The sequence below is a fragment of the Panthera pardus genome, unplaced genomic scaffold, assembly GCF_024362965.1.
Source record: "Panthera pardus isolate Hobbes unplaced genomic scaffold, ASM2436296v1 HiC_scaffold_17, whole genome shotgun sequence".
Lineage (NCBI taxonomy): Eukaryota > Metazoa > Chordata > Mammalia > Carnivora > Felidae > Panthera > Panthera pardus.
Genome location: NW_026526732.1, coordinates 36,343,501 through 36,371,311, shown reverse-complemented (window position 1 = coordinate 36,371,311; position 27,811 = coordinate 36,343,501). Strand labels below are relative to the sequence as shown.

At 34.6% G+C, this 27,811-nt stretch overlaps 1 protein-coding gene across 12 annotated transcripts in view; it reads right to left on the bottom strand.

The window, feature by feature from the left end:
* PTPRK (protein tyrosine phosphatase receptor type K) overlaps positions 1-27,811 on the bottom strand; it is a 557,535-nt gene that overhangs the window by 215,902 nt on the left and 313,822 nt on the right. For all 12 annotated transcript variants that reach the window (XM_053904511.1, XM_053904504.1, XM_053904506.1 and 9 more), the window contains exon 7: positions 10,203-10,496. In XM_053904511.1, coding sequence (XP_053760486.1) covers positions 10,203-10,496 — 294 coding nt within the window. The remainder of the gene's footprint in view (positions 1-10,202; positions 10,497-27,811) is intronic.

Sequence of the window (27,811 nt, the reverse complement as noted above, 5' to 3'; positions counted from 1 at the left end):
TTGATCTCAGGGTATTGATCACAGGGTCGTGAGTTCAAGACCCACGTTGGGCTCCATGGTGGGCATGGATCCTACTTAAAATAATAATAAAAAATAAAATATAAAATACCAATATATAAAGGTGGCAAGATGAATGACAGCTTAAGGTAATATTGTTTAGTATTGGGGAAATTGAAACTTTAAAACATTTTCTTAAATTTCCTATATTCTTATAATTTACTGAATGGGAAAAAGGAGTTAAATTTAATAAAGTACCTAATTAAAACTTTTCAAAGACTACTGCCATTTATATTTCAATACCAGATACCTATTCCTTTATTCACCTGTAAACTCTATCATAGAGAAGAAAAACTTCTAGAAAATCTGTATATTATGATTTCCAATAGATGTTACCCTGAGTCTTGAGCAAGTATTTCAGATGCTCTTGACTTAAAGAAATACCTAATAATTGGTAAAAAATTAATTACTGTTAAAAGGGGAAACTACTATATATATTGTTTTGATAATAAAATATACATTAATATATGATGTATGCAAATTTTGAGGGTTGGATATAACATGACAGAATACAGTACCTACTTAGAAGTAAAGTAACAGGTAAAAATAAACGTTTTTATGAATGATTATTATTCTTTATTGTGAAGGACTATGTAGTGGTGGGAAATAGTAACAAAGCCAAGGAATGACAGATGAGTCATTTAAACTCAAACTTTACCCATATGATTTGGCTAAGACAATTAAAAGGGACATCACTCAATGATTTCTAGGCCATATCATATGGAGTGACAGCTGAATTTGCACAGATCTTGCTTAGGGTGACATGAAAGGCATGAATTTTGACCCTTTGAAGTTCGTTTTTTACTGGGTTCCCAAAGTATAATGTAACTTACAACACTTGAGATTAGAATTCACTCATTATCTCTTTCCTTTGAATATCCTTTTTTCCCCTCTGCTGTTTATATACAGGCTGCTGGAGAGGAAAGAGCATGGAGGAGCATCACTACAGCAATTATTTGCTATAATAAGGCCACATCTGGTAGGAAGACCGTGAAGACCAGGAAATGAGATCCTAAGATGATGACCCCATCTTCAGATTTAGTTAAGAGTCAAGTTAAATGATGAAAATAACGAGGTACATCTTTATAAAGTCACTTTTTTATACAAGAAATTGTACAGAGTGACCAACACTCTCCAAAAACACTAATTATAACTAGGGTGAGTCTGGATAAGTGAGTTCCAAAATAATCACGAAGCCCATACTACTCCCCAACCCTGCCCTAGGAAATGTGACTGCATTTTTTTTTTTTTTTTTTGGGCCAGAGCCTGATTTAAGAGTTTTCTTCCTTATTCCAAAGCAAAGAAAATAAATGATTATTCAAATAAGGAAGTAAACAGGAAGTGATAAATGAAGGTGGAGGGAGATTCTCTGTGTAAAAATGAAGAATATCAAGGACAAGTCAATGCACCAGTCGAACCATCCAAGAGAGATCTGAGGCTCCACAGGCTGAGTTCTGGTACTCATCTTCATAATTAACAGATCCCTTAGTGTTTATCTGGATCCATAGTTTTTTTTTAATTCTACCTAGGTCATATTCCTCTCCAGACCCTCTTGTGTTATTATCATTTAAGACATTATTAATATATCATTTTATTTTTATTTCTACTTCCTGATATCAAATAAAAGACCTGGGGCTGGAGAGGAAATCCAGGACATTTAATGGGATTGACGCTGTTATTTAAATCATTTCCACCTGTCAGCTTTATTGTACTATGCAAAATTCAATAAAAACAAATGAAGCCAATAAAAAGAGTACTTAATGATACAGTTAACAGACTCAGCATGTGGTAAAGTACTATGGATAAATAAAAAGTGTCATTTTCACTGGTTACCAAATGCTTTCTAGCAACAAAGCAAGTCAAAAGAAGACAATTTTAAACTGAAAGCAATGCAACTCTATTTGGTTAATTATACAGCTACGAATGACGTGCCCTATAAGGACATGTACGTATGGTTAACTGTACATCCAGTGCCTGAGGTAAAAAATAAGAGAGGTAGTAAAAAAGATGATTTCATAGTTGTTCAAGTTCTATGACCCTTATGTTGGGAGTTCCTAGCATTATAGACCATTGGAAGAGTTAACAGAAGTTGATTACATTATAAATCTCTCTTTCTCTCCCTCCTTCTCTCTTGGAAATTTGTAGTATATATGCTTCATAGAAATTTATAATCACATTTCTATAATCCATGGGTCCCAGATAATTCAAAAGACCCAAACAAATTACTTTGATGATTTAATCAGGGTGTGACTTCTATTTCCCATTTAATACTTCCATCTGTGCATATAGTTTCCCTATGTGTTGGTAGAGGGGAAAGAGAAGACCAATCAGCCATATGATGGCTATTGGCTGCATCTTGTTTTATGTCATTCCACAGTTACAGAATTAGGGATAAGTACGGTTACAGGTTCATTCATCACAAGTATTAAACCGGCTCAGTTTAGAAAAGATAAGTTGATATTGTTTTCAAACATATTGCTTGGAAAAAAAATATTTTTTGGTCAGAAGTTATCCCTCTCGACCCTGGATTTCCAAAGTACTTTATATTTCTATTATATCACTTACTACATTCTTGTCATTACTATGGGTCTAACACTAGATTTTCAGTTCCTTAGGAGTAGGAATCCTGTCTTATTAATGTTGTATCTTCTGCAGTCTTAAGTGTGGCAATGTATACAAATTTGACCGTAATGAGATTTATGAAATAAATCAATACTCCATCAAATACACTGTAGCTCTTGAACTTTTTTGTAATCTTTTATAATTTTGTCCTCTAAAATAATGTGTTATGCCATGGAATTTGCACGCATTTTAATAACATTGCACAACCCACTTACTTGAAAAAGAAAAGTGAATCTAATAATGAAGTTACATCACCTATAAAATGTCATTAAAATCCCTTTAATGAAAGGAACTTCCTTGATTATCAAGAATGACAATATTATCCACAAATTTATAGATTTCCTCTTTCTGATCTAAGATGACAGAGACATGATGTACAGAAAATTATAGCCAAGGTTATTTTTTTTTATTATTATAAGCATGTTTTCGTGGTCTCTTTGCCTCCAGTCTTTCCTTAGCTCTAACTTATTTTCCACAGAAATGGAATAATCCTTCTGAAACCAAATCTAAGAATGTCAGTCTTCTTCTTAAAAACAACAGGATAGCAGTCTGGATCATCTCAGACCTGGCCACATGCCACCGGCAGCCTGGGTTCTAGCACAGTCCAGAGTTAGCCAATGCTCTATCTTATTTTCAGAACCCAAGAAACATCAACAATGTTTACAACTTGGTTAAACATAGGTTTCCTCTGTCTTTAATTCTATTTTTTTACATTTTTTTCTGCCTTAAAAATGCAAAGCCAATTATTAAGATCCAGTTTTAAAGCCTTCTTTTCCTGGCAACAGCTTCTCTTAAGCACTCCTTTGGAAAAAAAAAAAAGTTTCTGAATTCCTATCACTTTGCATTTTACTCTTTGTTTGTAGGTCTGTTCCTTGAGACTACTAGGGACTTAAGTGCAAGACACTGCTTGTAAAGACCTAGTACTTAACCCAGTGCTGTTAACAAAGAAAGAAGCCAATAAACGTTTGTCTGAATAAATACTTGTCTTTCCAACTGAAATATCCTCTACAAAATCTGAAAAGGAAATCAAGTTGTTATGCACTGAAAAGAAAGAAATCTAAAAAAAAAAAGTATTTTAGGCAAGAAATAACAAGTGTTGGTGAAGATGTGGAGAAAAGGGAGCACTTGTATGCCCTTGAAGGGAATGTAAATTGATGCAGTCACTGCAGGAAACCGTATGAAAGTTCATCAAAATGTTAAACATCGAACTATCATATGATCCAGCAATTCCACTTCTGGGTATTTATCCAAAGAAAAGAAAAACCACTAGTTCAAAACTATGCAGGAACCCTTATGTTCACACAACATTATTTACAGTAGCCAGGATATGGAAACAACCCGTGTCCACTGATGGATGAATGGATAAAGAAATTGTGGTGTACACACACACACACACACACACACACACACTCACACACACACGGATAGCACTCAGCCATAAAAAGAATGAAATTTTGCCATTCACAACAAGGACAGAACTTGAGGGCATTATGCTAAGTGAAATATGTCAAACAGGCAAAAACAAATACCATATGATTTCACTTATATGTGGAATCTAAAAAGTAAGTCAAATGAACAAAACAAAACAAAGCAAAACTCTTAAATATAGAGAACAGACTGATGGTTGCCGGAGGGGAGGTAGACAGTAGGGTGGGTATGGGTGAAGGAGACCAAGAGGTACAAACTTATATAGGTATGATGTAAATAAATCATGAGGATGTAATGTTTACCTTCGTGACTATAGTACATAATATTGTACTACATATTTGAAAGTTGCTTAAGAGAGTAGATCTTGAAAGTTCTCATCATAAGAAAAAAAATTGTAACTGTACATTGATGTGTGGTAACTAGACTTCCTGTGGTTACCATTTTACAATATATAGAAATATCTTTATATTGTACTGCTGAAATTAATACAATGTTATAATATATCAATTATACTTCAATTTTTAAAAAAAAATTACTCCTGGATTTTTCAGAAAATTGAAAAATTGCTCTCTAATCCTTTCCTTTGGCTTTTTATCTTTAGTGTTTTTACCTCAATATTAATACCATTGCCTTTTAAAATTCTTGCTCAAAAACAAAGCTGCATAAATATATTTTAGAAATTAATGCACTTTTAAAAAATTTAAAACAAGCCTTCAAATTGAATCAAATAGTATCCTTACACTGTCAAACCACACCAATTCTTACAGAGTTGTTTATTTTGTTTTAACCTCAAGGCTGAGTTTCAATGATAACTAGTCTTTGTGATTGATAACTATCTTAGACCACAGTAAAAATCAATATATGGTTCCATTTTGCTGATGAAGGTATAGCCAAAAGGCCAAAATTTAATTCCTCACCTTGTGGTTTCTGGTATATGCCTGAGCATTATTTCATTTTGTATTGTTTTGTCTCCCATTTTGGATATATGAGAGAAAAAATGCATTTTTAGTAAATGTTATATTTAAAATAACACACTCTCTTTGTCAAAGCTTCATAGATCTACACGTTTCACTAAAAATTGTCAAGAGCATTGAACTAGAATGTAAGAATAAAGAGTAGTTTTCCCAACTGCGTAAATTTATTACACTCTGGACACTCTGAACTCTTGACCTTCCCTATAAGGGAGATACTGCTAAAATGTCAGTTAATCATAAAACAGTGCTACAATGGGTTACCCAGAAGCAGAAGGCAATTTAAAAGAGCAATTTTAACATGCAATTGCCAAGGCATGCGATGAAGACAATTTCTGATGATGGTGTATTTTATTTCCATTTAATAAGAGAAAAAGAAACTGTATTTTCTTAGCTTCTCTACCAGATGGTATACCCAGAGGAAATTGACACACAGAAAAAACAAGCCTACTTTCTTTGATTGTTCAATGGAGTTTTGAATTACTTCCCATTTAAAGCAAGTTCACATTTATACCTTTTTTTAAAAATTCATAAAATGCCTGAAGAAGCATTATGTGAACAACAACATGGGTCAGGATGTAAGCTAACAGTGAAATAACCATACCCCTCAGGTGCACAGAGAAGCATGAGACAGGCGTGGGTGGCTATAGTCACCAGAGGCTGTAATTATCACCTCTCCTAACATGAGAGACCCTGAAGCAGGTAACTGCACTTACCAAATGATTTAAATGCACTTTAGGAAGAAAACAAAAAACAGCTTTGGCAACTAGGCAGGACATATTCAGAAAAGGAAAAATTAAAACATTGTTTTACACTTCTTTAACTGCTTAAAACATTTAAAACGCAGCATAAATTTCAGTGTTAAGCACACTCATCAAGTGTGCTTTCAATAAAAGTGAAGTTGCAAACATTAAGCCATGCTTCTCAGGGAGTAAGTTAGCCATGCATATACTATTTTTAAAAATCTACATCCCTTTCAGATTTTGCCTGTTAGACTTTCATGCCATCATCCTCTGAAAGGGGAAAGAAATCACCCATACTAAGAGAAAGGGAAAGGAATTCAGGCTTTTCAAGCACCAGAAAATGTGTTTTGAGTCTGAGGTGCCCAGCTGTCTGACACTGGACCAGTCATTGTTTTGTTTTCTTTTTCCTGAGTCTTAGATTCACCAGCTAAAAACTTGGGAAAATAATGTATCTAACTCACAAGTCTGAATATAAAGTATCATGATACAGTCACTCTGTATGCTGATTATAAAGCAATAATAATCAATATTTAACTATGAAAATCTAAATTTGCATTTTAAAATATAAAATTTACTCATTAATACACACAAATAAAACCACCCAATTAACTTGTAAAATTATTTATTGACAGATTTCTGCCAAGAAAATAAAATTGACTACTGCCAGAAATAAAATTTCAATGGCTTAAATATATTAAAATGGTATATTTAACATAGTAAATAGTAACCAATTTACTCTTTGGGTACTTAGTGGTCAAAAATTGTTCCTCTATGATACACCAAAACAAACTAAGAATTTCTAAGAGGCAGAAAATAATCATCATTCCTTTGTTATTTGTAAGAATTTCATATGAAATTTATATCAGACACAAATACAGAGTGGAGAAGTTTTTACACTTATTTTTAAGGCTTCCTGGTTGCCAATATGCAAGGTGTATTAAAATAGCTATATCATAGTAATTAGCATTGATTCAACCATACGATATTAACGCTACAACTACAGTGTGGCACTCTCCCAGTCTTTACTAAAATGGGAAGTAGAATCAGTATTCAGAGCTTACACAAATTAACAGAATGAAATGGGAACGTTTCCAAAGGTTATTTTTGCAGTTTCCAAGGAATTATATCCCCGGATTATGGAAAAGTGTAGGCTTCTGAAATCATTACTAAATACCAGCTAATATCACAGTTAGCATAAGCTGTGTTCTATTTTGTGTTCAGGATACCAGGCTGAGGCCAGTGGAGGTGCTGGTTAAGGCTCAGAGATCTTAAACTTGGAGAAAGGACTTTGGATCTTGAAGAAGAGATGTAGACAGACATCATACATTCAATCAATACTGACCCCGTATTTAGATACACAACATTTATCAATTATATCCAACTTCTGCTTTTCAGGCATTGTTTAAAAATTAACACAGTACATATTTCCCTCCTTTTCTAATAAAAGAGCAAGATTAGTAGACATTCCTGATAAAACAGTCACCACAGTTTCTCTCAAATCCAAATGTACTTGAAAACTAAGTGCTTTTTTTTAACCATAAAAATCTGCACCAAACACATCTTCTGAGGACATTAATAAATGAATAAATACATGTGACAAGGACTCAAAACATGTGAAAGATAGTTTTAAAAACAAATAAACTTTCTACAGTTGGAAGAAAAACTGCAAGTGTCAGTGAGTCTGACACCATTTTATGCCAGAGAGCCCACAAATTAAATGTTTTTCAAATAAAGAATTTGGAAAAAAGAGCAATATAATTCCAAAATGTCAAGGCATTTATAAATTTGAAAGCAGCTATGAGTTTAAGTTATTTTTACTCTATCCCCTCCCACACAGATAAGGTATTCTCCAAATAAAATACCTCAAAGCACTTTATAGTCATATTTTTACTTATAGTAGTCAATATTCACTCTCAACATAAGCATTCAATAAGGATAAATCAAACACATTAACATGCTGTTTTCATCTACTTAATATAGCATAATTAGCTTTAAAGCACAATCTCATATACTTGCAGTCTCCACTGGCTCACACATCAATGACTGATTTCAAATAATTCCTAGTTAAACAAAAATCATGTTATATTAGCAATATATTGTATGGTACTGCTAAATTTTAATGGTCTACTTTGATGAAAACTTTTAAAAATTAAAACAGATGAGATATTTAAAAGAAAGAAGGTTGAGCACATAAGTCAGAAAGAAGTTATGAAAAGTAGCCAAATTATGGAAAGATCCCAAATGTCTATCGACCTACGAATGGATAAAAAAGATACGAGATATATAGATAGAGATAGAGAGATATTGATATATAGATTAGATATAGATATAGATAGATATCTATCCATTATGTATATATAATGGAATATTACTCAGCCATAAAAAAGAATGAAATCTTGCCATCTATAACAACGTGGATGGAGCTACAGAGTATTATGCTAAGCGAAATAGGTCAATCAGAGAAAGACAAATACCATAGGATTTCATTCATATGTGGAATTTAGGAAACAAAACAAGTGAACATGGTTGGGGGGGTGGCGGGGAAGAGAGGCAAACCAAGAAACAGACTTAACTCTAGACAACAAACTGATGGTTACTAGAGGGGAGGTAAATGCAGGGATGGGCTAAAAGGGTGATGGGGATTAAGGAGAGCACTTGTCGTGATGAATCACCAACTTCCACACTTGAAACTAATATTACGCTGTATGCTAATTAGCTGAAATTGAAATAAAAACTTGGGGGAGCAAAAAGTCAAAAATAAGACCACTAGAACAGTAAATTGCCATTCATTATTTTAATTTGTATGTACCTTATAAAGATTAAATGTAGAAAGAAAGGTAATTTTACTAGAAAACATATGGAAGCAATATCCTTAGTAAAATGAACTCCATTGTCCATCTTTTTATGTTAGCATGGGCTATTTCATTTTGGAAGACAGAGTGAGCTACTTCCTTAGTGTCCACAATGTCTCCTCTTCAAATTATTTCTCTAACTACTTGAGGTTGTAGTGTCCGCTTGCCTCTCCCTCAGAAAGGCCACCTACTATAATGAGAATAATTTGCCACATGCCTACAATGAAAAGACTGAGCTGTACAGAAAATCTAAAAAGCAAATTGTGTGATTCAGGCTGAGCCATAGAGACTTAACCGATGTCTTCTAGGTCAAGTGGTTTTTCAACCACAGAATCGATGTACAATCCCAAACCGCAAATGAGTAAACTCTGTTGTCTAAATCTCAGACTAAGAATTGAGCAGTTAAACACCCTGTTAGTGAGCATCTTTCAATATTAATATATAAAAATGTATATGTAAACATTAATATATAAAAATTGAGCTGGATTTTAAAATATTTAAAGATGGCAGTGTATCAGGTGATTTCATGGGTTTGGCTTTTGATTTTTAGGTCACTTCTCTTGGTGAGTTGCCCCAAAATATTCTAAAATTAAAAATACTATAATGCCAAACAGATGTTCAAGAAAACAAAAGACATTTATAGGCATTTACATTTTCATAGATCTCTACAGTATTAGTTTTCAATTTTCAAAACCTAAATCATTAAATGTTCAAGATGCATAGATCCATGTGCTAACTCTGCAGGTGTTTCAACATGATGTTTGATGGATAAAAAATGTCTCTTTCAACTGAACTAAAAATTAAAGTACTTGCAATAATAAACAGTACACTAAAAACGCACTCTAATAACTTAGACAAACTTTTCAGTGGCTTGTAATAAACAGCTAACAATTTCTCCCATCATAACAACATGGTACAATTAGAATGTATATTTCTATATTACTTTTTACGTCACTTTTCATTTTTGTGTTTTGTCCATATGCTATTATTTCCACCACTTTGTTTCAGACACGGGGAGGGCAAATACAAGCCTCTGTATATTCTACAACTGTGTGTCACGCTGAATAGAAGAATTGATCTCACCGAGACCTGGTTCAAAGTAACTTTTTAATCTATATTATCAGAAATGGCCTCTGCAATGACCATAGCAAAATTATCAAGGGAGACAATTTCTCCATAGCCAAGAGGTATTCAGCATTTATTTGAATTGCAAAATCTGTCTCTCAGTAGAAACAGTGCCTACACCTGCATCTATCAGAAATGTCGGACTGAATACAAGCAAGCGGAGCAAAATTGCCACATAAAAAAGATTATGAATTCACAATAATACTGAATAATAGTAGAGAAACACGTGGCTCTAAATCAGTCCAATTATGATATGAAGCTACACTTTACCAAATTCATTGAACTTTTAGAACAGTGTGACTACATCATGCAGCAAATAATTAGAATGTTTAATATTGTACATATAGTATATGTCTAATGCTAGATTCCTTCACTGGGCAGACTGGCCTGCTATTCAGTCTTACCTGCACATTTGGTTCTCGTGATTAGAGGAGGTCCTGGCAGCCCCGTTCCACCTTCACCAGGTCTTGTAAGCAGAACACGGATCTCATATTCAGTATCTGGATCCAAATGCCATAATTTGTAAGTTGGAGCATTGACGGCATGCGTCTCTGTCCAGGATCCTGACGTCATTCGGTACTCCACTTCTTTCAGGATAATGGGACCATCCCCAATGATGGAGTTGGCATTCAGCTGAATCAGCAAGTATGTAGGCCCAACACCGAGCAGCTGGGGCGGAGCAATGGGTCTTGGTGGTTCTAGGAGAGATGAATGTGCAATCTAATTAGCTAAAAATCCAAAAGAATGCACTACATGGGTATGTTAATGTCTTTCAAAGCTCAATGAATAATTTACTTAGGAGTACATAACAAATACTTACGGAAAACCAGAACATGAGTGATTTGGAAACTGTACTTTTAAAGAGCAAATACTTTCACAGATGGGATATGACCCTTTTTACCACAAATTTTTTTTTATTAAAAACATGTCTCCCCAGGAGATAAACTTGTACAGGCACAGTAACCAAGGGAAATAAAAGGAAAATATTTAAAGATGGATAGCTCTGATTAGCTACTGAGCACAGTTGATCTTTGACATTCTTGAGGTCCTAAGACCTCTACAAATCTCCAAATTAATGAAAACTGCTCTAACTCCTTATTTCATTCATGAAATATGGCAAAGTAGTGTTTTTGGTTTTGCTTTGCTTTTCAACCAAAGCCGAGTTCCTGCAGATGAGATAAAGAGGAAGGAACAGCAAAGCTGAAAGTAGAAGCTGATGCCAAGTGCTGACTTGTTTCTACACACCCACCACAGAAGGTAAGAAATTGAAATTTACACCGAGGCCAAATCACAAGTCACTACATATCGCTAGCCTTTGGGAGTAGCATGTGATAAAGCAATGCATCATGCATTAAACTCAAATGTCAAAGGTACACTACAATTTAATTTTTTGGACAGCTAAGATATTTGCTTCAAAGAAACTTTGGGAAACATTACTGAAATGTTTGAACTTATAGAAATGATCAAAGATGAATTTGGGCTCCCCCCCCCCCCGTTCCTTTAACAATCATGTAGCTGATATTTGATACTGGACTTTATGAAGGACTCCACAGCTCTAACTTTGTCCATGTGGTCTCTCCACAGGGACTCCTATGTCATGAAGATGTTCTAATTAGTACATTGTGATCAGGTGGGACTTCTTTGAATCTCTTGAATACCACTTCTCAGGGAAGCCAAAAGACTTTAAAGGAAAGTGTTAATCTTAGCCAAGTGGTAACAACTGCCCAAATATTGTTTTAAAAGTGCATGTGTGTGTGTTTTAAGAGTTAAAGTAAATTATATGAAGGAAAACTTTTTTTTTAATTTTATTTTTAAGTAATCTCTAAACCCAATGTGGGGCCAAGACTCACAACCTGAAGCCAGCCAGGTGCCCTGAAGGAAAACGCTTAACTGCCACCACACAATGGTTCGTCTTCTCCCTCAGAAAGGGTGGACTGGAGAAGATGTAGATAGTAGGGACTTAAAAAGACAATTTCAAAGTAGATTTTCTATTATAATGGCAACACATACTCGGAATAATACATAATGCAAAACAAAACAAAACCAAACCTCAGTTTTTACCTTCTGATGTAGGTTTAAATGAAGCAAGGGTTTTCAGCTGTAGCCCAAGATCTGCTTTTAAGCCCTAACAGTATAAAAGTATAGTTTTCACTTTATGAACCCCTGAGTCACAAACACCGCTAACATAAGGAATAGGACTAGCTGGCCTAGATCTCTATGCAAACTAAAGTCATTGTCAGTAATTTTCTTCCAAAATTCATATGACAAATGTTTACTGAATGACTAGTAATTATTAGGCTGTTCTATACGCTGCTTTTTCAGATAATATGGCAAGGGAGGCACAATAACAATAAGTCAATGAATTCATTATTTTAAAATGAGAGTGATGTAGAAAACAAAGAGATACATAGTGTAATAATGTTGTGTGGTAAGAGAGGGCAGCTACACTTGCGGTGAGCATAGCAGAAGACATAGTATAGGCTTCTTGAATCACTACATCGTGCACCTGAAACTAAGGTCCTATTGTGTGTCAGCTATACTCAGATAAAATTTAAAAGCAAAAAAAAAAATAATAATAATAATAACATGGGGTGGAGATGTCTACAGAGTAACACCAACTTCCTTTTTTTCTATCCCATATCACTTGAAGCATATGAAGTTAGTCCCATCAGTACCATGGCTCTTTATGGCAATAGCTTTCAAACTAGTAGAAACGCATGAGCCGTGTTTCACTATGCTCATGTTTCAAGTGAAAATAAAACTAAATTAAATAAGATAATGTATGTGGTACATAAACTTCACATGTAGAGTTATTTCTATTTCTAGGAGAAAGTAGTTCTTAACACCATCTGTTCTTCATGGTTTAAAAATTGCTCCCACAATATAGAGTCAAAATTGGGTAGAGGGCGAACTCTTCCAATTTTCACAACTGACTTCCCTTGAGAAGTCACTCATAAAATAAAAAGTTTAAATAAAACCAAAATAGTTCAGGATTTTCATTTATCTGCTAAAGAAAGAGCTAGACATTTCATATCATAAACTTTTACCAACTAAATGACTTTTACATTTTGAGTTTACAAAAGTCTTAGTAGACAGAGAGAAAGATAAAGTTGACATATTTTCTAAACCTTAAACTGAAATGAAACTGAATAGAGAAATGAGCATAATAGAAGAAATGCAAATATCTTCGCAGACTATCTAAATGTTGCACACATTTTAAGAAGCAGTCTGTATTTTTGCGAATAAACTGAGTTGCCTCACATGTGCAAGGTTTATTTTCACTCCAGATGGCTCGTATACTGACTAATTTAAGTTAAGTAGTAAATGCAGCTAAATTCACAGCTTACTGGGGGTCTAACCCAAACCCTCAATGCTTCACTCACATCACAGCTGAAAAACAACCTGAAGAGGTCTCATATTAACATGATGGAGCGATTTGTCAAATGAATTATGAATAACAAACCTTGGTTAATCTCTCAATTTATAAGTATTCTGAAACCTGAACTAATAAGTGTATACTGAATGATAAATCTCACCCTGCAAAACCCTGCACATCACTGCTGTGGAAAATAAGAAGCAAACAAAGGAGGAGAGCAGAAGGGAGAGAAGAAGAGAGAAAAAGCTAAAACATGTTATTAGAAACAAGTGAAAAAATAAAGCATGATATTTCTTCTATCATTTCTATCTTTAAGCAAATGACATGTAAAAGAAAATGAAATTTCAGGGCACCTGGGTGGCTCAGTCAGTTGCACATCTGACTCTTGACTTCAGCTCATGTCATGATCTCACGGTTTGTGAGTTCAAGTCCCGCAACAGGCTCCACACTGACAGTGCAGAGCCTGTTTGGGATTTTCTCTCTCTCTGTCCCCACTCCCCCCACTTACTCTCACTCTCTCTCTGTCTCAAATAAATAAATAAACTTAAAAAAAGAAGTTACTTAAAAAATTAAAATAATAATAATAAAGAAAATGAAATTTGACATCTGGACATTCTAGTTTCAGAAAATGTACACATGAATAGCTGGGTCAGTGTGAATATGTTATTTAACTTCTTGACATTACAATATCTTCATTGGTAAACTAGGGATTATTATTATAAGGGTTTTTAAAGACTTTACGTTTCTAAACCTGTCAACAAGCCCCATATTTGCTGCTATTTTTCTTTGTTTTGCCAGAGAGCATATAAATTTAAAACCAAAAATTAATATTCATAACTAGTGTTTTGTGTACATGAAGAAATGAGTTTGATATAATCAGGTGCTTAGCCTGAAGAAGGGTAATAAATCACTCTGATCAGTTTTACATTTCACTTGCTATGGTCAAGCAAACAAAATGTTCAGTCCAGTCATCAAAGCAGTTGCTCAGTTTGGGAACTGTGACAATGCTCAGAGAGGCTTAGAAGCATATACATTGATCAACAGCACGACTAGAACTGAAATCTAGCATTAATGAGGCTAATATACCACTACATATTAAATTTTTTATGTTGGAAGTAAAAAGTAGCCTCATATTAGCATATGTATTTTGTTGTTAGGCCCTTGAGAACAGGAAGGCTTATTTATAAAATCTCTATTCATTTCAATAAATTATGCATGAATTTTAATCAGCTAGCAAATGAACAAGTAATTGTTCTGCAGAAATATTAATATTCTTCATAACTTAATACACTATCAGACCCAGAGGTGTGGTGCGAATAAATCCCAATTGTACACTAGGTATCAACTGAAGCATGCAATCCCCAAAATACAGGATAAACTTTGCCAATGTAACAATTAACTTCCAATTAATGACTTACATTCATTATTCTAGATCTAAACCTATTATACAATCGTAATTGTACATTCAAATTGCTTTATTTATTTCAGATAATTTCAAAAACTGTCTCAAAATCAAGATAAGTCATTATGAAACAATATCCTCATCCAATTATTCCTATTACAATGCTATTTTACAAACACATGTGTCACTTACTAACATTCGGTTAAATAATAAAATGCAGAATGAGAAATAGAAGCCACAAAGCCAGAAAAAAAGTCAGCGAAGTAAACATCAAGTCAAATGACACTTCGATAGTCATCCATCCAAATAAGCAAATCAAATTATCTCTCAATCCTAACATCTTCCAAACTGTTTTATTTATTGCCAAAGACGCCTTGACTAAAAAGTATCTCAAGATTAGTCCTGTCACTTAAAAGCAGGCAATGGCACTACACTTGTCCTCTATGGCTGCTCTAACAAATTACCACTACCTTCATGGCTTAAAACAACAGAAATGTATTCTCTCATGGTTCTGGAGTCCAGATACTCAAAATCAGTATACCTGGGTCGAAGTCAAGGTGGCACCAGGCCATACTTCCTCCAAGTGACTAGGAAAGAATCGGTTCCTTTCCTTTTCCAACCTCTGCTGGCTGTTGGTATTCATTCCTTGGCTTGTGGCCACATCACTCCAATCTCTCACCTGTTACAGTGCCTTCTCCTCTTCTCCCTGTTGTCAAATCTTCCTCTACCTCCTACTTAAATTAAGGACACTTGTGACTGCATTCAGGATCCACAATGATAATCCAAGATCTCCCTACATCAAGACCCCTAACTTAGTCATATCCTCAAAGGCCATTTTCCAGATAAGGAAATAGTCATGGGTTCCAAGGATTAGGACCTGCTATCTTTAGGAGCATTTTTCACCCTACCACAGATGTGTACTACAATCTCATCCTTCTTCCTGGGAAATATCTTAGCTCTACCTTTTCTCCATTTGTTAAGAAGCCTGTGAGCAGAAAATACTTCTAGGAAAGTTTTATAGTTAGGTTCAGAGCAGTGGAAAATATAAATAACAAATAATTTATCTATAGTGCCTTTTTTTGCTATTTATATTTTTAAGGAAATAAAAAATAAAGATGAACATTATTACTTCAAGTGGCTATAGGAGTCGATGTTCCCTTACCACATCTAAATTCCTGTAAAAATCAATATTCGACTGTTAGCCTGGGAGATATTTTATTTACTATCATTTATTTTCTTAAGTGAATGGATCACTTCAAAATCAATGTTATTCTATTTCTTTATCATTCCCCTCTTCAAAATTCTGATCCAGTTCCAGTTAAAAAAGAAAATTCACTAGTTCATGCTTCATGTTGTTTAATTTTTCTTCCTCATCACCTATCAAATGCTGAAGTAAAGGGGGGCAGACAGTAGAGACTGTGAACAGGAAGTGTGAGAGCAGGAAGAATGATATCAATGCAACAAATAATTCAAGCATTTATTTATCAGCTACCCTATAATAATTTCAAATGAGTTTAAATTATGCCCCCCCGAAAGATAACAATATAATTTAATGGTACTTGAGGGCTTCAAGAAATCTGAAAGAGTAGCACTGATGAATAAGATGCCTTTCTTCCCATAAGAAATGAAAAGCAAGGTATAGATAATTAAAAGCATTTTCTTTGGACATTCAATATCACACAGATAACATAATTTGGTTAATTTTTCCTTAGATGTTGACATGAAGTACACATTTGAAAATTTTCAGATTTATGTAACAAGGTTTCTCCTGCATTCACATTTTATGAACTGTCATGCAGATATATTTATGAAAAGAGCGATAGTTCTTCTATAATTTTCACTCTGTGACTTCTTTGACACTTCAGATTTTCAGTCGTAATAAATTCCTTAGGCAGCCAAATACCTCTCCATTCACTCTTCCGGCTACTATCTCAAATTTTTTGCTCATATCAATGACGTAATTAGCAAATTCTATAAATTATCCCTCAGATAAATTACTATTTCAATTATGTTTACAATTTGTGCATCAATGGATTTTTAAGCAAAATAACTTTAAAATTTAATATATTGAAATCCTTTTTTTAAAAAATTCAACAATCAAATTGAGAGACACTTTTTTCAAATCCTATCATTCAGGTGGCTCCGAAACGTGACCTGGTCAAATAAAGTTAATACTAAAACATCACAAAGTTGGGATATTGTTAAGCCTGAGGCTCCTATGCCAGCACCTAGACCAAGCGTCAGTCAAAAGGAGCTAGTGCCATCCCTTCTCATCTCCATGAAAATTAGACGAGTGTTAGCATGTAGTTATGGTAGACTACCGAAAGCGTGTACCATGGCCACTGCCCACACTTACGAAAAACTTCTGAGAACCATGAAATAAATACACACGATTTCTGTTAAGTATGTAGAAATACTTTAAATAAAGTGAGAAAATTTTCAACTGAATAGCAAAGCTCTGCTTTAGTGATATATGTTTGTTTATACTATGTATTTTTTGTCACTAATAATTCTGTAGAGCTAAACAAGAGTTTCTTCCTCTCCTCCCAGTGCCTCTTCCCTATGGGTAGTTGTTCAAATGACTTAAGAGTGCTAATGGCTTTGAGTGGGCTGAAAGTGACTTAAGATCAAGAAATGCACAGGGTAGCCTCACAAAATGAAGAACTCTCCAGTCCAAACCACCAATAGCCTCTTCTGGAGAAACACTACAACAATGTTAAAAATCACTTCACTTCAGCACTCCATGGCTAACACTTACCTAAAATTACATCGCTTACATTTCCATTTCTCAAAAGAGCAGTGGAGCAGAATTTTGAAGAAGAGGTTGCAAACGCTGAATAGGTGATCATGGATTCACACAGGCTTGACCACGGTTAATGACGCATAGTTAAACGGCATTTGAGTATACGGCTTGCTTATAGGCAAGTGAACTGATCATGTTTTTGGAAAATAATCTACCAATATAATATCAAGAAATAAAAACGTGTTGAAAGAGTAAAGTAATTTCACTTCTGGTAATTTAGTGTAAGGGGATAATTTAAATCTTTGTTTAGAAGAGCAAAAAAGGAAACAATCAAAATATTCAACAAGAGGAAAACAGAGACACAATTTATGGTCGATCAGTTCAACAGAATTTCACACAAACATCAAGAACTCAAGGTGTTAAGATTATATAACAAATGTCAGGGGACACTTTAAGTCTATTAGAGCTTTCATTTTAAAAAGTAAAAAGTGTGCTCCTAGGGGAGAAAAAAATGAAAACCACCAGCCATCACCACCAGAAGGACATACATCAAAAAGCTACTAGCAGTGACTGGGGAACTCTGAGACCACGAGTGGTTTTACTTTTTCTTTTATCTCTGTTTTCCAATAAAATGTGTAATGTGCTCATAAAACTTCCCCATCATTACATTCTCAGTATCTATCAATGTCTAAGTTCAGTAATTATAGAATGAGTGGCTGGTTCAATAACACCTTGAAAAACAAAGTTGCCTATGCCACTGTAAGAAAAATTCCTATCTATTCCATACAACAAAATGTAGACGACAACTTCAGCATGAGAGCCATCATTTGGAGATGGCAACAGTAAAACTTTGTTATTTGTTTATTAAGTTGTGTAATTTGTTTTCAGGAGATGAAATTAAGTCCTCAAAATGTAAGATTTACCACCTTGAGCTTTAAACCACATAGGTAGTGGATTGCTTTGACATTGATACACAGCACCTACAAAATGTTACTATTTAATTAAAGGAGTTAGTTGACTGGAACAAAAGAACATTTTCTAAGCAATTGCTTAGTAACCAAATGGCATGAAATGATTTATCCAGCTTGTAAAAAAAAAAAAAGTAAAAAGACACAGACACAAACATATAATTCTCAGTCTTTTTTTTTTTTTTTTTTTTTTTTTAAGTAGGCTCCATTGCTCAGCATGGAGCCCGACACAGGGCTTAAACTCATGACCCTAAGATCAAGTCCTGATATATTTAGAAATGTTATCAAAATATACAATTGCACTAATATCAGAATACACCGACAACCTGAGTTTCTTGAACAAAATTTAATCTAGGGTAGGAAAAATTCTAATACTAAATACGCCACTCATCATATTAAACAGCAATTTTGTCTTTCAATCCCTGTGTGATACGTATTCATTTTTTTTAGCTGCAAGATCTGTAGAATTACAGTATTTAATCTCACTGACATGGCTCTTTCCTGCTACCTAAAGTGCTGAAATACGAAGAATCATTTCAGCAACGAAGCTACAAATTTTGCATACTGAATTTTATCTCCTATGCATTACCATGGCATTTTATTCATCTTGATTTGAAAACATTGCTGCAATAACTTTATTACCTGCTTGAAATAAAAAGGCAAAGAAGCAGCACACTATTTTAGATCTGCCAGCAGAAAGTAAAAATAAGGTAAAGCTCATATTTAGGGGATATGAAAAGGTGAAGGGATTTTGAAAAGTGTGGTTTATTTGCTTTTTAGCCCACATAATCTAACTGCGAGATACCTATGAATTTTTATCTAATTTTGTCCCAAAACTAGATTCTGCCTCATTAATATCTATGCAATCAATTGGTTCAGAATGATGAATTATTGCCATAATTGAACAAATTTACACAAGCCTCCTTCAGTACCACAATCCATATGGCAGGAAACCACATATGTTATGATAAAAATTATGGATCCCTTTGATTGAGTCAGAAGCTAATATAGAAGATTTCTCTTATGGCCATTTAATCCCTCATTTCAGCTTTGTCAGAGCTAAAACTGTTCATGCATTTAGACAGAAGAACATCCAGTTGACTCTAAGAATAACAATCAGGTAAGTAGTAAAACTGGAAAAGCCCTCAACTCTCTTTGGTTCCCTCCAGTCTAGGGTCGTAAATAGGTAATCATATTACCATCCCATCAGTCACCTTTACAAGGCAGAATAATGCACATACATACATACACACATACATACACACATACATACATACATACATACATACATACATATATATTTTTAGGAGAAAGGAGGAGAAACTACATTTGTAAATGACAATAACATGGTAAATATGCCTATGTTATACAGATGATTATCCCATTCTAGGTGATAGGCCAAAGGATTTGGAGTAATGCCATTTATATTCATTTTATATTAATATGTATTAAGATACAATGGCTGACTCCAGTAAACCAAGAGTTAGCAATTAAAAGAAAAAAAACCCACTTCATAATTACTATAATGAGATTATGATACTTCTCTTTATCAACACACACACATATATACACGTATACATGTATATGTACGTGTATTTGTAATCTGTGCGACATAACCAAGAAAAAAAGTATTATTTAAAAATATCCTGACTCTTCCACAGCTGGGATATAAAAAACATTGAAAAATCTCCTGAGTCTAAATTCCAGATTTTAAGGTATTTTAACACTATGCAACTAGAAAAATCTTCCAACATTTAATTGTAACCAAACACAATCTGAGTTTGCCAACTTGATCCCTGGGTCTAAATATTCTGTTGCATTGATTCATTATAACACATAATAAGCACATGTTCACTATGAATATGTACTTTGTAATTATTCCAAGTCAATTCAAAATGATGCATGGAGCTTTTATGTATATGTAGCCAGCAACAGATGGCCTTTTAGTGCAATGACAGTCCAGTAATGAAATTAGGAGGTACTATTCACTCCCTCCACTCAATGACCCTGGTTCCCAGGCATGTAAAATCCAAGACTTTATTTACCCCCAATTAATCAGAAGAACTATTATTTACCTGACATTTCTACATGACTCTGGAGTGTACAGAATGGCTATCATTTACCTAGACATATTCCCCTAATACACAAGTGATATATTTACTTGTTTTTTTTAATGAAAAAATAATATGTGGTGACACAATAAAAACAACTGAATAAGATTTCACTCATATAAATAATTCCTCTAGAGAATAGGCTGTGTATATGTACTACTACCTGCAGAACAGTCATAATTTTGGGATTCTTTTCAGTTCAAAAGGCATAAATCTTCAGAGACTTTTAAGGATCTTCATAGCAAAGAAACTGTGTCATTAGCTTAAACAGATACAACTCAACTTTGTAATGTAAAGATTTCCAATATAGATTTATTCCAAAAGAAAAATGACATAAGTTAGCAACTCTAGAACATTTCCTCAATTTTGAGACAAAACAAAACAAAACAAAAACAATTATGTGTCTATTGAGTGAGATGTCATTGATTAAGTCAGGAGATAGAGAACTTTTAATATGAAATGAGTTCGCAGATGCAGTCAGTGTCTCCAGATCAACTTTCCCTGATGGTAACGAGGTCAGAGTCAAGCAATCTGAACAGGGGATTAAAGGACAGATTTCTGTACATCTGTACTTAAGTCTCTGAACTAAGAAAAGCAGGTTCCTATGGGTAACTTGAGAATGTACAGGCATAATGATGAAAAAAAGGCAATGCCATAAAAATAGAGCCATCAATCTGGTCACTATAATTACAAGGACTTCTAAATACCTATTTTAATCATACGGTTCTATTAGCCTTTCTTCAGGGAACAAAATGCCTGTCTCCAACAGTTAAAGTACCATCAAAAATAAAATCACCACACCCAGTTTTATAATCAAATGGAAATAGATAGACAAGAATAATTATAGACCTATCTGATAAAATAACAAGATACTGACATTTTAAAGATATTTAACCATGTAAATGGTTACCAGCCAAAGGACATTTTACACTGGTGTGACAGCTCAATCAGAAAGAGACATTTTATTTTCATTCCCTTCGACCACCCCTATATCCCACACTATAGTGGGGGGGGGGGGTATCTAGACATCCAGAATATCAAATTATAGTATATAAAACATAAACTATTGGAAGGCAGCCCAAGTTGTGAAGCATCAGCACACAGAAAGAGAAAGTTTCCAGAAGAGTAAAATAAAGTGTGTCAAGACCATAAGTAATGCAATTATACAGCTAAAGGGTTGGGCCCTTCTTTCCCAGCTACTGCTACTAAATGACAAGAAACCTCCCTCTTCTACTTTGGCTAAATATCATGCCTTTTAAAAATAAGGACATGGAATGGCTACTGACCTAGACTGTTCCTGTTCATAGATTCTTTCTGTGAACTTAAAACCTGCCATCCTTCTGCAACATTAGCCAGATCAACTGAAAATTTGCTAGGGGAGAAAATAATGCATGAAATACGCAAATATTTTCACGGGCACTGAAGAATCTTGTAAACAGTACTTTCATCAGTGGACTAAAGAGAAATAAGAATTAGGTAAGGAAATCTATTATTTTAAGTGTTATAAAGAGGAGAAAAATGTATCATGTTTCTTTGGCATAAATTTTTATAAAATGACACACTTGTAAAAGTTGTTAACTGAGAGATCCCCCTATTGTACCTGAAGGGCACCATTTCTTGTTCCAAAGCCATACACTTTATAAGGCATAATGATGTGTTTTAAATGTAAAAGCACTAACTTGGGACTGGATAGTTTTAATATTACTTCAAAAGTTAGTTTATTTTAATACATAAATAAACATCATCTTAAATACTTTACTGACTGTAAATTTATATTCTCTTTATAAACTCAAATGACAATTACTTGGTGAGGAAAAGGAAACTGGTCAAGCCTGCATTCTCTAAGCCATGGGGACAGCAACTTTTCCTGAAAGAGATTTATCTATATATTTTTTTCTCTCTCTCTTTCATTGCTGAGCACCTAGAAGGTAAGAATTTTATTTGTCTTTGAGTTTGTGTCTTTACTGCTTGGCATATTAAGCAATCAATTAATGATGGTTGAATAAATGCATTTATAAACAAATGAGAGAATGAACATAAGATAATTAAAAACGGAAGGTAGGATAATACCTAGTGCTGGGGAGGATATGGGACAATTAGAACTTTCATGCTTCAAGTTGCACAATATATTGACACAACAAACCTGTTTACTACTACCTACGAAAGCTGAACATTAGCATATCTTATTATGTGGAAATTCTACTTCCTAGTATAGGCTCCCCCCCCACCCCGCCAAATGAGTACATCTGTTCCACCAAAGCCTAGTACTAGAATATTCACATACCACTATTATAAAGAGCTCAAAGAGAAAACAAATTACATGCCTAATATCAATAAAATGAATAAATTGTGGCACTGTAACGAGATATAATATTTTACAACACTGACGTCAAATGAGAATGGGTTTCATAAACTTCATGTTGGAGATGGAAACCAGTAAAGTACAGAATTCCTCTGGCCTAAATTAACCATTACTGTTAGAAGTCAGGGACAGTGGTCACCTTGGGTGGAGATTGGAAGGGACTGAGGTGGGCTTCTTGGGTGATGGTAATATTCTACCTTTTTATGTGGATTGCGGGTATATTTAGTGTGTGAAAATTCATCAAGCTATGCATTTATCAAACTATGGTTTTTTTTTTAATTTTTTTTTTAACGTTTATTTATTTTTGAGACAGAGAGAGACAGAGCATGAACAGGGGAGGAGCAGAGAGAGAGGGAGACACAGAATCTGAAACAGGCTCCAGGCTCTGAGCTGTCAACACAGAGCCCGACGCGGGGCTCGAACTCACAGACCATGAGATCATGACCTGAGCCGAAGTCGGACGCTTAACCGACCAAGCCATCCAGGTGCCCCTATCAAACTATGTTTTTTAATGTACAATTTTCTGTATGTCTACACTGTACTTAAATAAGAAATTAAAATATGGATAAGGAGAAAGGTAACTGTGTATCTCATTGGGCCAAATCTCCTATCTAGAAACACACTTCCACACAGAAGTCAAGGACCATTAATACAGTGTGAATCTCATCCTAAGTGAGATTTAAATTTTTTAAGTCTGCATTTATGGCAAAAATATAATTTAGTAAAAATTTCTCTTGAAAATTCCTAAATCACTGAAAAAGACTACTTTATATGTTTTTCTTTCTACACTTTCTTGCATCAGCTCTTTGACTTCTAAAATTTTAGAATATCTTCCTTTAAAAGAAATGAGAATATCTATCTGCAGAAGTTTAGGCATTAAAATCTTCCTGCCTTTAAGATGGGTCAAATTCATCTTGGATAGAATAGTTGAGTCCTAGTCACCTTTGTATATTATGAGGTCATCCCGTCATATAAGGGCATCAAGTAAACTTACTTTCTGCTTTGTAACAATAAGTTCTTGAGAAATATTTATTTGAATTCATTTATATATGAATGCTATTTTTGCACAGTTCATACATTTCCCATAGCATCTCTCTATTATAATTTCCTTTTATTTAACATTATTTTGGAATCATGCCAGTTTTAGGTCATCATTAATGTCCTGACATTATTTAAATTTTGATTGCACTGCCACTGTTAATTCACAGAAATACTCTGTGAGTTCATCTAATAAACATCTGTCTAGATTTCAACTTGTGTAGCAAACACAGAAATGGAGCTACTCTGCAAGTGAGTTGTTTGAAAAAGAAGGGAACTTGACCCATGATTTGATTTTCAACATAAAGAGTCCAAGCCCATCCCTACCTTGAATATAAAAATAGAGTAAGTGGAGGAGAAAACTTCCTCCATAGCATACATTAAGTTTTCTAGGGGCGCCTGGGTGGCTCAGTCAGTTGTGCGTCTGACTCTTGATTTCAGCTGCAGTCATGATCTCCCGGTCCTAAGATTGAGCCCTAAATCAAGTTCCTATGCTGAGCATGGAGCCTGCTTGGGTTTCTTTCTCTCTCTCTCTCTCTCTCTCTCTCTCTCTCTCTCTCTCTCTCTCTCTCTCTCTCTCTCTCTCTCTCTCTCTCTCTCTCTCTTCTCTCTCCCCCCCCACCCCCCACCTCCATCTGTCCCTCTCCCCTGCTCACACACCACGCACTCTCTCTCTAAAATGAAAAAAAAAAGGAAAAAAAAGACTTTTCTAACCTTATTACAACAAAGCTGAAAATAATAAGATAATGGAGGTAATCTGTAAAGAAAGAGAAAAAAATAAAAAGAAGCTAGGGAGTCTGAGATTTTCATTTCCATGGCTGGACCACAGAAAAGCCCAGCTTGGCAAGCATGGTCCAGGAGATGGTCTGAAGTTGTTAACATTCATGTGAAATTAACAATAAGTGCTGATGGACCTTTTTTGATTACCAAACACTGTGACACCAGAGAGAGGGTAGGCTATTGAATTCTGATTGGTATTTTTCTTCTACAGAGATGCTTTGAAATCAAAACAACCATATGATATTATTAAAGGCATGTAACATATTCCCAAAGCTTTTGTAGAGCTACAGAAGCAATTCATAATTCTTGGTATAAAATCTAAAAATGCTCAGGAAAGAGGAGAAGAAAAATGTGGGAGGAATATCACAATAGTTTCTTTACTTTTCAAAACCACACATGTACTGGCTTCTGCCTAGATTCTAACAAAACCTCACCGGGCTTGCTGGAATCTAGGTTGAGAGAGCACATAGGTTTGCTTGCACGTGTATGTTTCTGTTAGTACAACAGAATCTGGGAAAGGAATGTGAGGGAATCACAGATTTGTAAAGACCCTGCATTTGATTTAAAGAGGGTTATATGCATCTTCTGCTCCTCTATTGAAAACCATGGCTATAAAATTGTAGGTTAAATAAATAAATAAAAATAAAATGGTAGGTTATAGCTATACCATTACTTTCCAGGACAAGATGGAGTTAAAAACAACAGCCAAAGCAAGTAAATGCATTGTTTCTAAAATGACAATTGAATGATCACAGTTACAAAGTAGTTGGAATGACTGAAACATTGTGAAACCTCACAAATCTGTTTCTTATTGATGTTTATCTAAATCTTGCTTCAAGTAGTATTTTTCTAAATACCACTATGTAGATGCAGTTAGTTTATGTACTGCATAATGTTACCTTGGTGTGGTGAAAGAAAAGAGTTGTGAGCTCTAGAGTCAGGCTTGGGTTAAGATGTGAGGCCAGCCCCTTAGAGTCACATGGTCTGAGCAACTCTACCTCCCAGCCTCAGGCTTCCTGGGGGTAAAATGGGGATATTAAGAGTTGCCATGAAACTAGAGAAATAAGGTATGCTAACCTTCTATAATAGCACCTAGCATGCTGCAAATGTATTATAATGGGTGCTTTTTTACTACAACTTATACTGAACATTTATATTGTTTTATTTAATTTATATTTACTAGAAAGAAATGTCTTAATCGTGTTCATTATGCCATATTACATCAGTCAGTTACCAAAATTAGCTTATGAGTTGGTGCTCAGCTACCTTCATCACTAATGTACATGGAAAGTGCAAACATTTTAAGCATAAAATTTGAGTGGAAAACCAGGTCTCTAGGGACATGACTTGCTTATTGACATATTTCATTTAAAAGAAAAGCCGTATTTCTAGATAACTTAGTGTGGAGTGTAATGCGGGGCCAGAACTCAACAATGCTGAGATGGAGATCTGAGCTGAGATCAAGAGTCAGCCGCTTTACCAACTGAACCACCCCACCCCCACCCCTTCAGATAACTTTTCAGTTTCCATCTTGCTATTAACTGATGTGGAAGAGTTCCTTTTTAGTTGGAAATCGAAGGAAGAAGTTTTTCTTCTAAGAAAACAGAAGTTTTCTTAGCTCTCTCCTGGAAAGAAAGTGGAGGAGAGGAAGGAATTAGCATCACGTACGAAGAAGACATTATAGAATGTTATAACCTCAAGACGAGATATTCCCATAGCTATATATGAAAATTATAAGATCCCAGTGATTATGTGTCTTACTCATTGTTATTAGCAACAAATATAAGGATTAACCTATCATAACTGCAGAAAAATGTTAATCAAATCAATGAATAAATTAAGAATATTCTTATGTTTATAATAAAATAATTTTTGTTATTCAAAGTGAATTGAAGAGAAGCAAGAGGGAAAGGGTAAAACTGATGATATTTAAAACAAACTATTTTATTTTGGTATTTCAGATACATTTCCTTATAAGAATCAAAGAAAACATACACATACAGCAATAGGATACACTTCCATCACCCAGCAGGAAGACATGTGCTGCTAATAATAAAAGATATTCATAAAAACAACTTCCATTATATTCAATAAAGGCATGGGTAGCAACGAAATGTTTTCAGTATCAAAAGAAGATTATCAGTATCAATTGCCTCAACCCATTGTGGATAAACAAGATACTTTAAAAACTGAAGCAAGTAAAGAGAAATTTTACAGTGTTGGATATTTAAAAAAAAATAATTGTTGTAAACATTTTACAATCATCTTAAGAGTAATTTCATTTAACACCTTAGGCTCAGGATGGTGAAAGGTCACTAAAATATTACCAGACACATTTTTATGAGATAAATTCAATTATAATTGTTGTGACTATTCCAGTCACAATTTAGACATTGAATCCAATTACCCATTTCATTTTCATTTATACCTCATGGGCTGGATCATTTATCATGTTTCATGATCATGATCAGAAGACACATGGAAAGTGATTTCTGGAGGTAACAAATTACCTACCATATTAGCATAGCTTACAAGATCCCGCCAACAACTACTATGCATAAATATGAGGTAATTAAATTTACAATGTGCAGGAGTGTTTGATACGCCACTTGCTTCCTTCGCAGCTGCCAAAAATCTCGGTTGCTAAATGTGGCAAACCCGTTTGGTTGCAAATCAGGAATCATTATGCCCCAGAACTCCAACAGGTAGCCAGTATGCAGTACCTCAAGACGCTAGGTGCACATCTTTCATCATCTGGTATTATTACTCGCCACCAAACCATCCATCATTACTGCAGAGACAGCAGGAAACGAGAGTCCTGGACCTTCACATTACTGCTCCTTGAACTCTGTCTCATCCATCTTTTGTATCATTCCTGATTCACAACTAAGTACCCTCTGCCGCCTGCAAAACCAAGTGTGAACTTGTAACACCTTTAACCTACAGTGCTTCTCTAATAGTAATTGATTTCTCTTCATTATGGAGCCACTGTTCAGAAAACACTACTCATGCTTGCTGATGCCGAAAGACCATTTTTAAAAGACCCGAGTTACAGAATTCTAGTAGTTGGGGGGAAATGTTTTGTTCTGTAAGTTAGGCTTCAGCCTTGCATTACAATTTTAGTTTGATTAATATTTGTTAATATTTATCCATAAAACTCAGAAATACAAACTCAGATAATAACAGACATAGATGCCTCTGCATACAAAGGGTATACCCACTGAAAAGAAAAG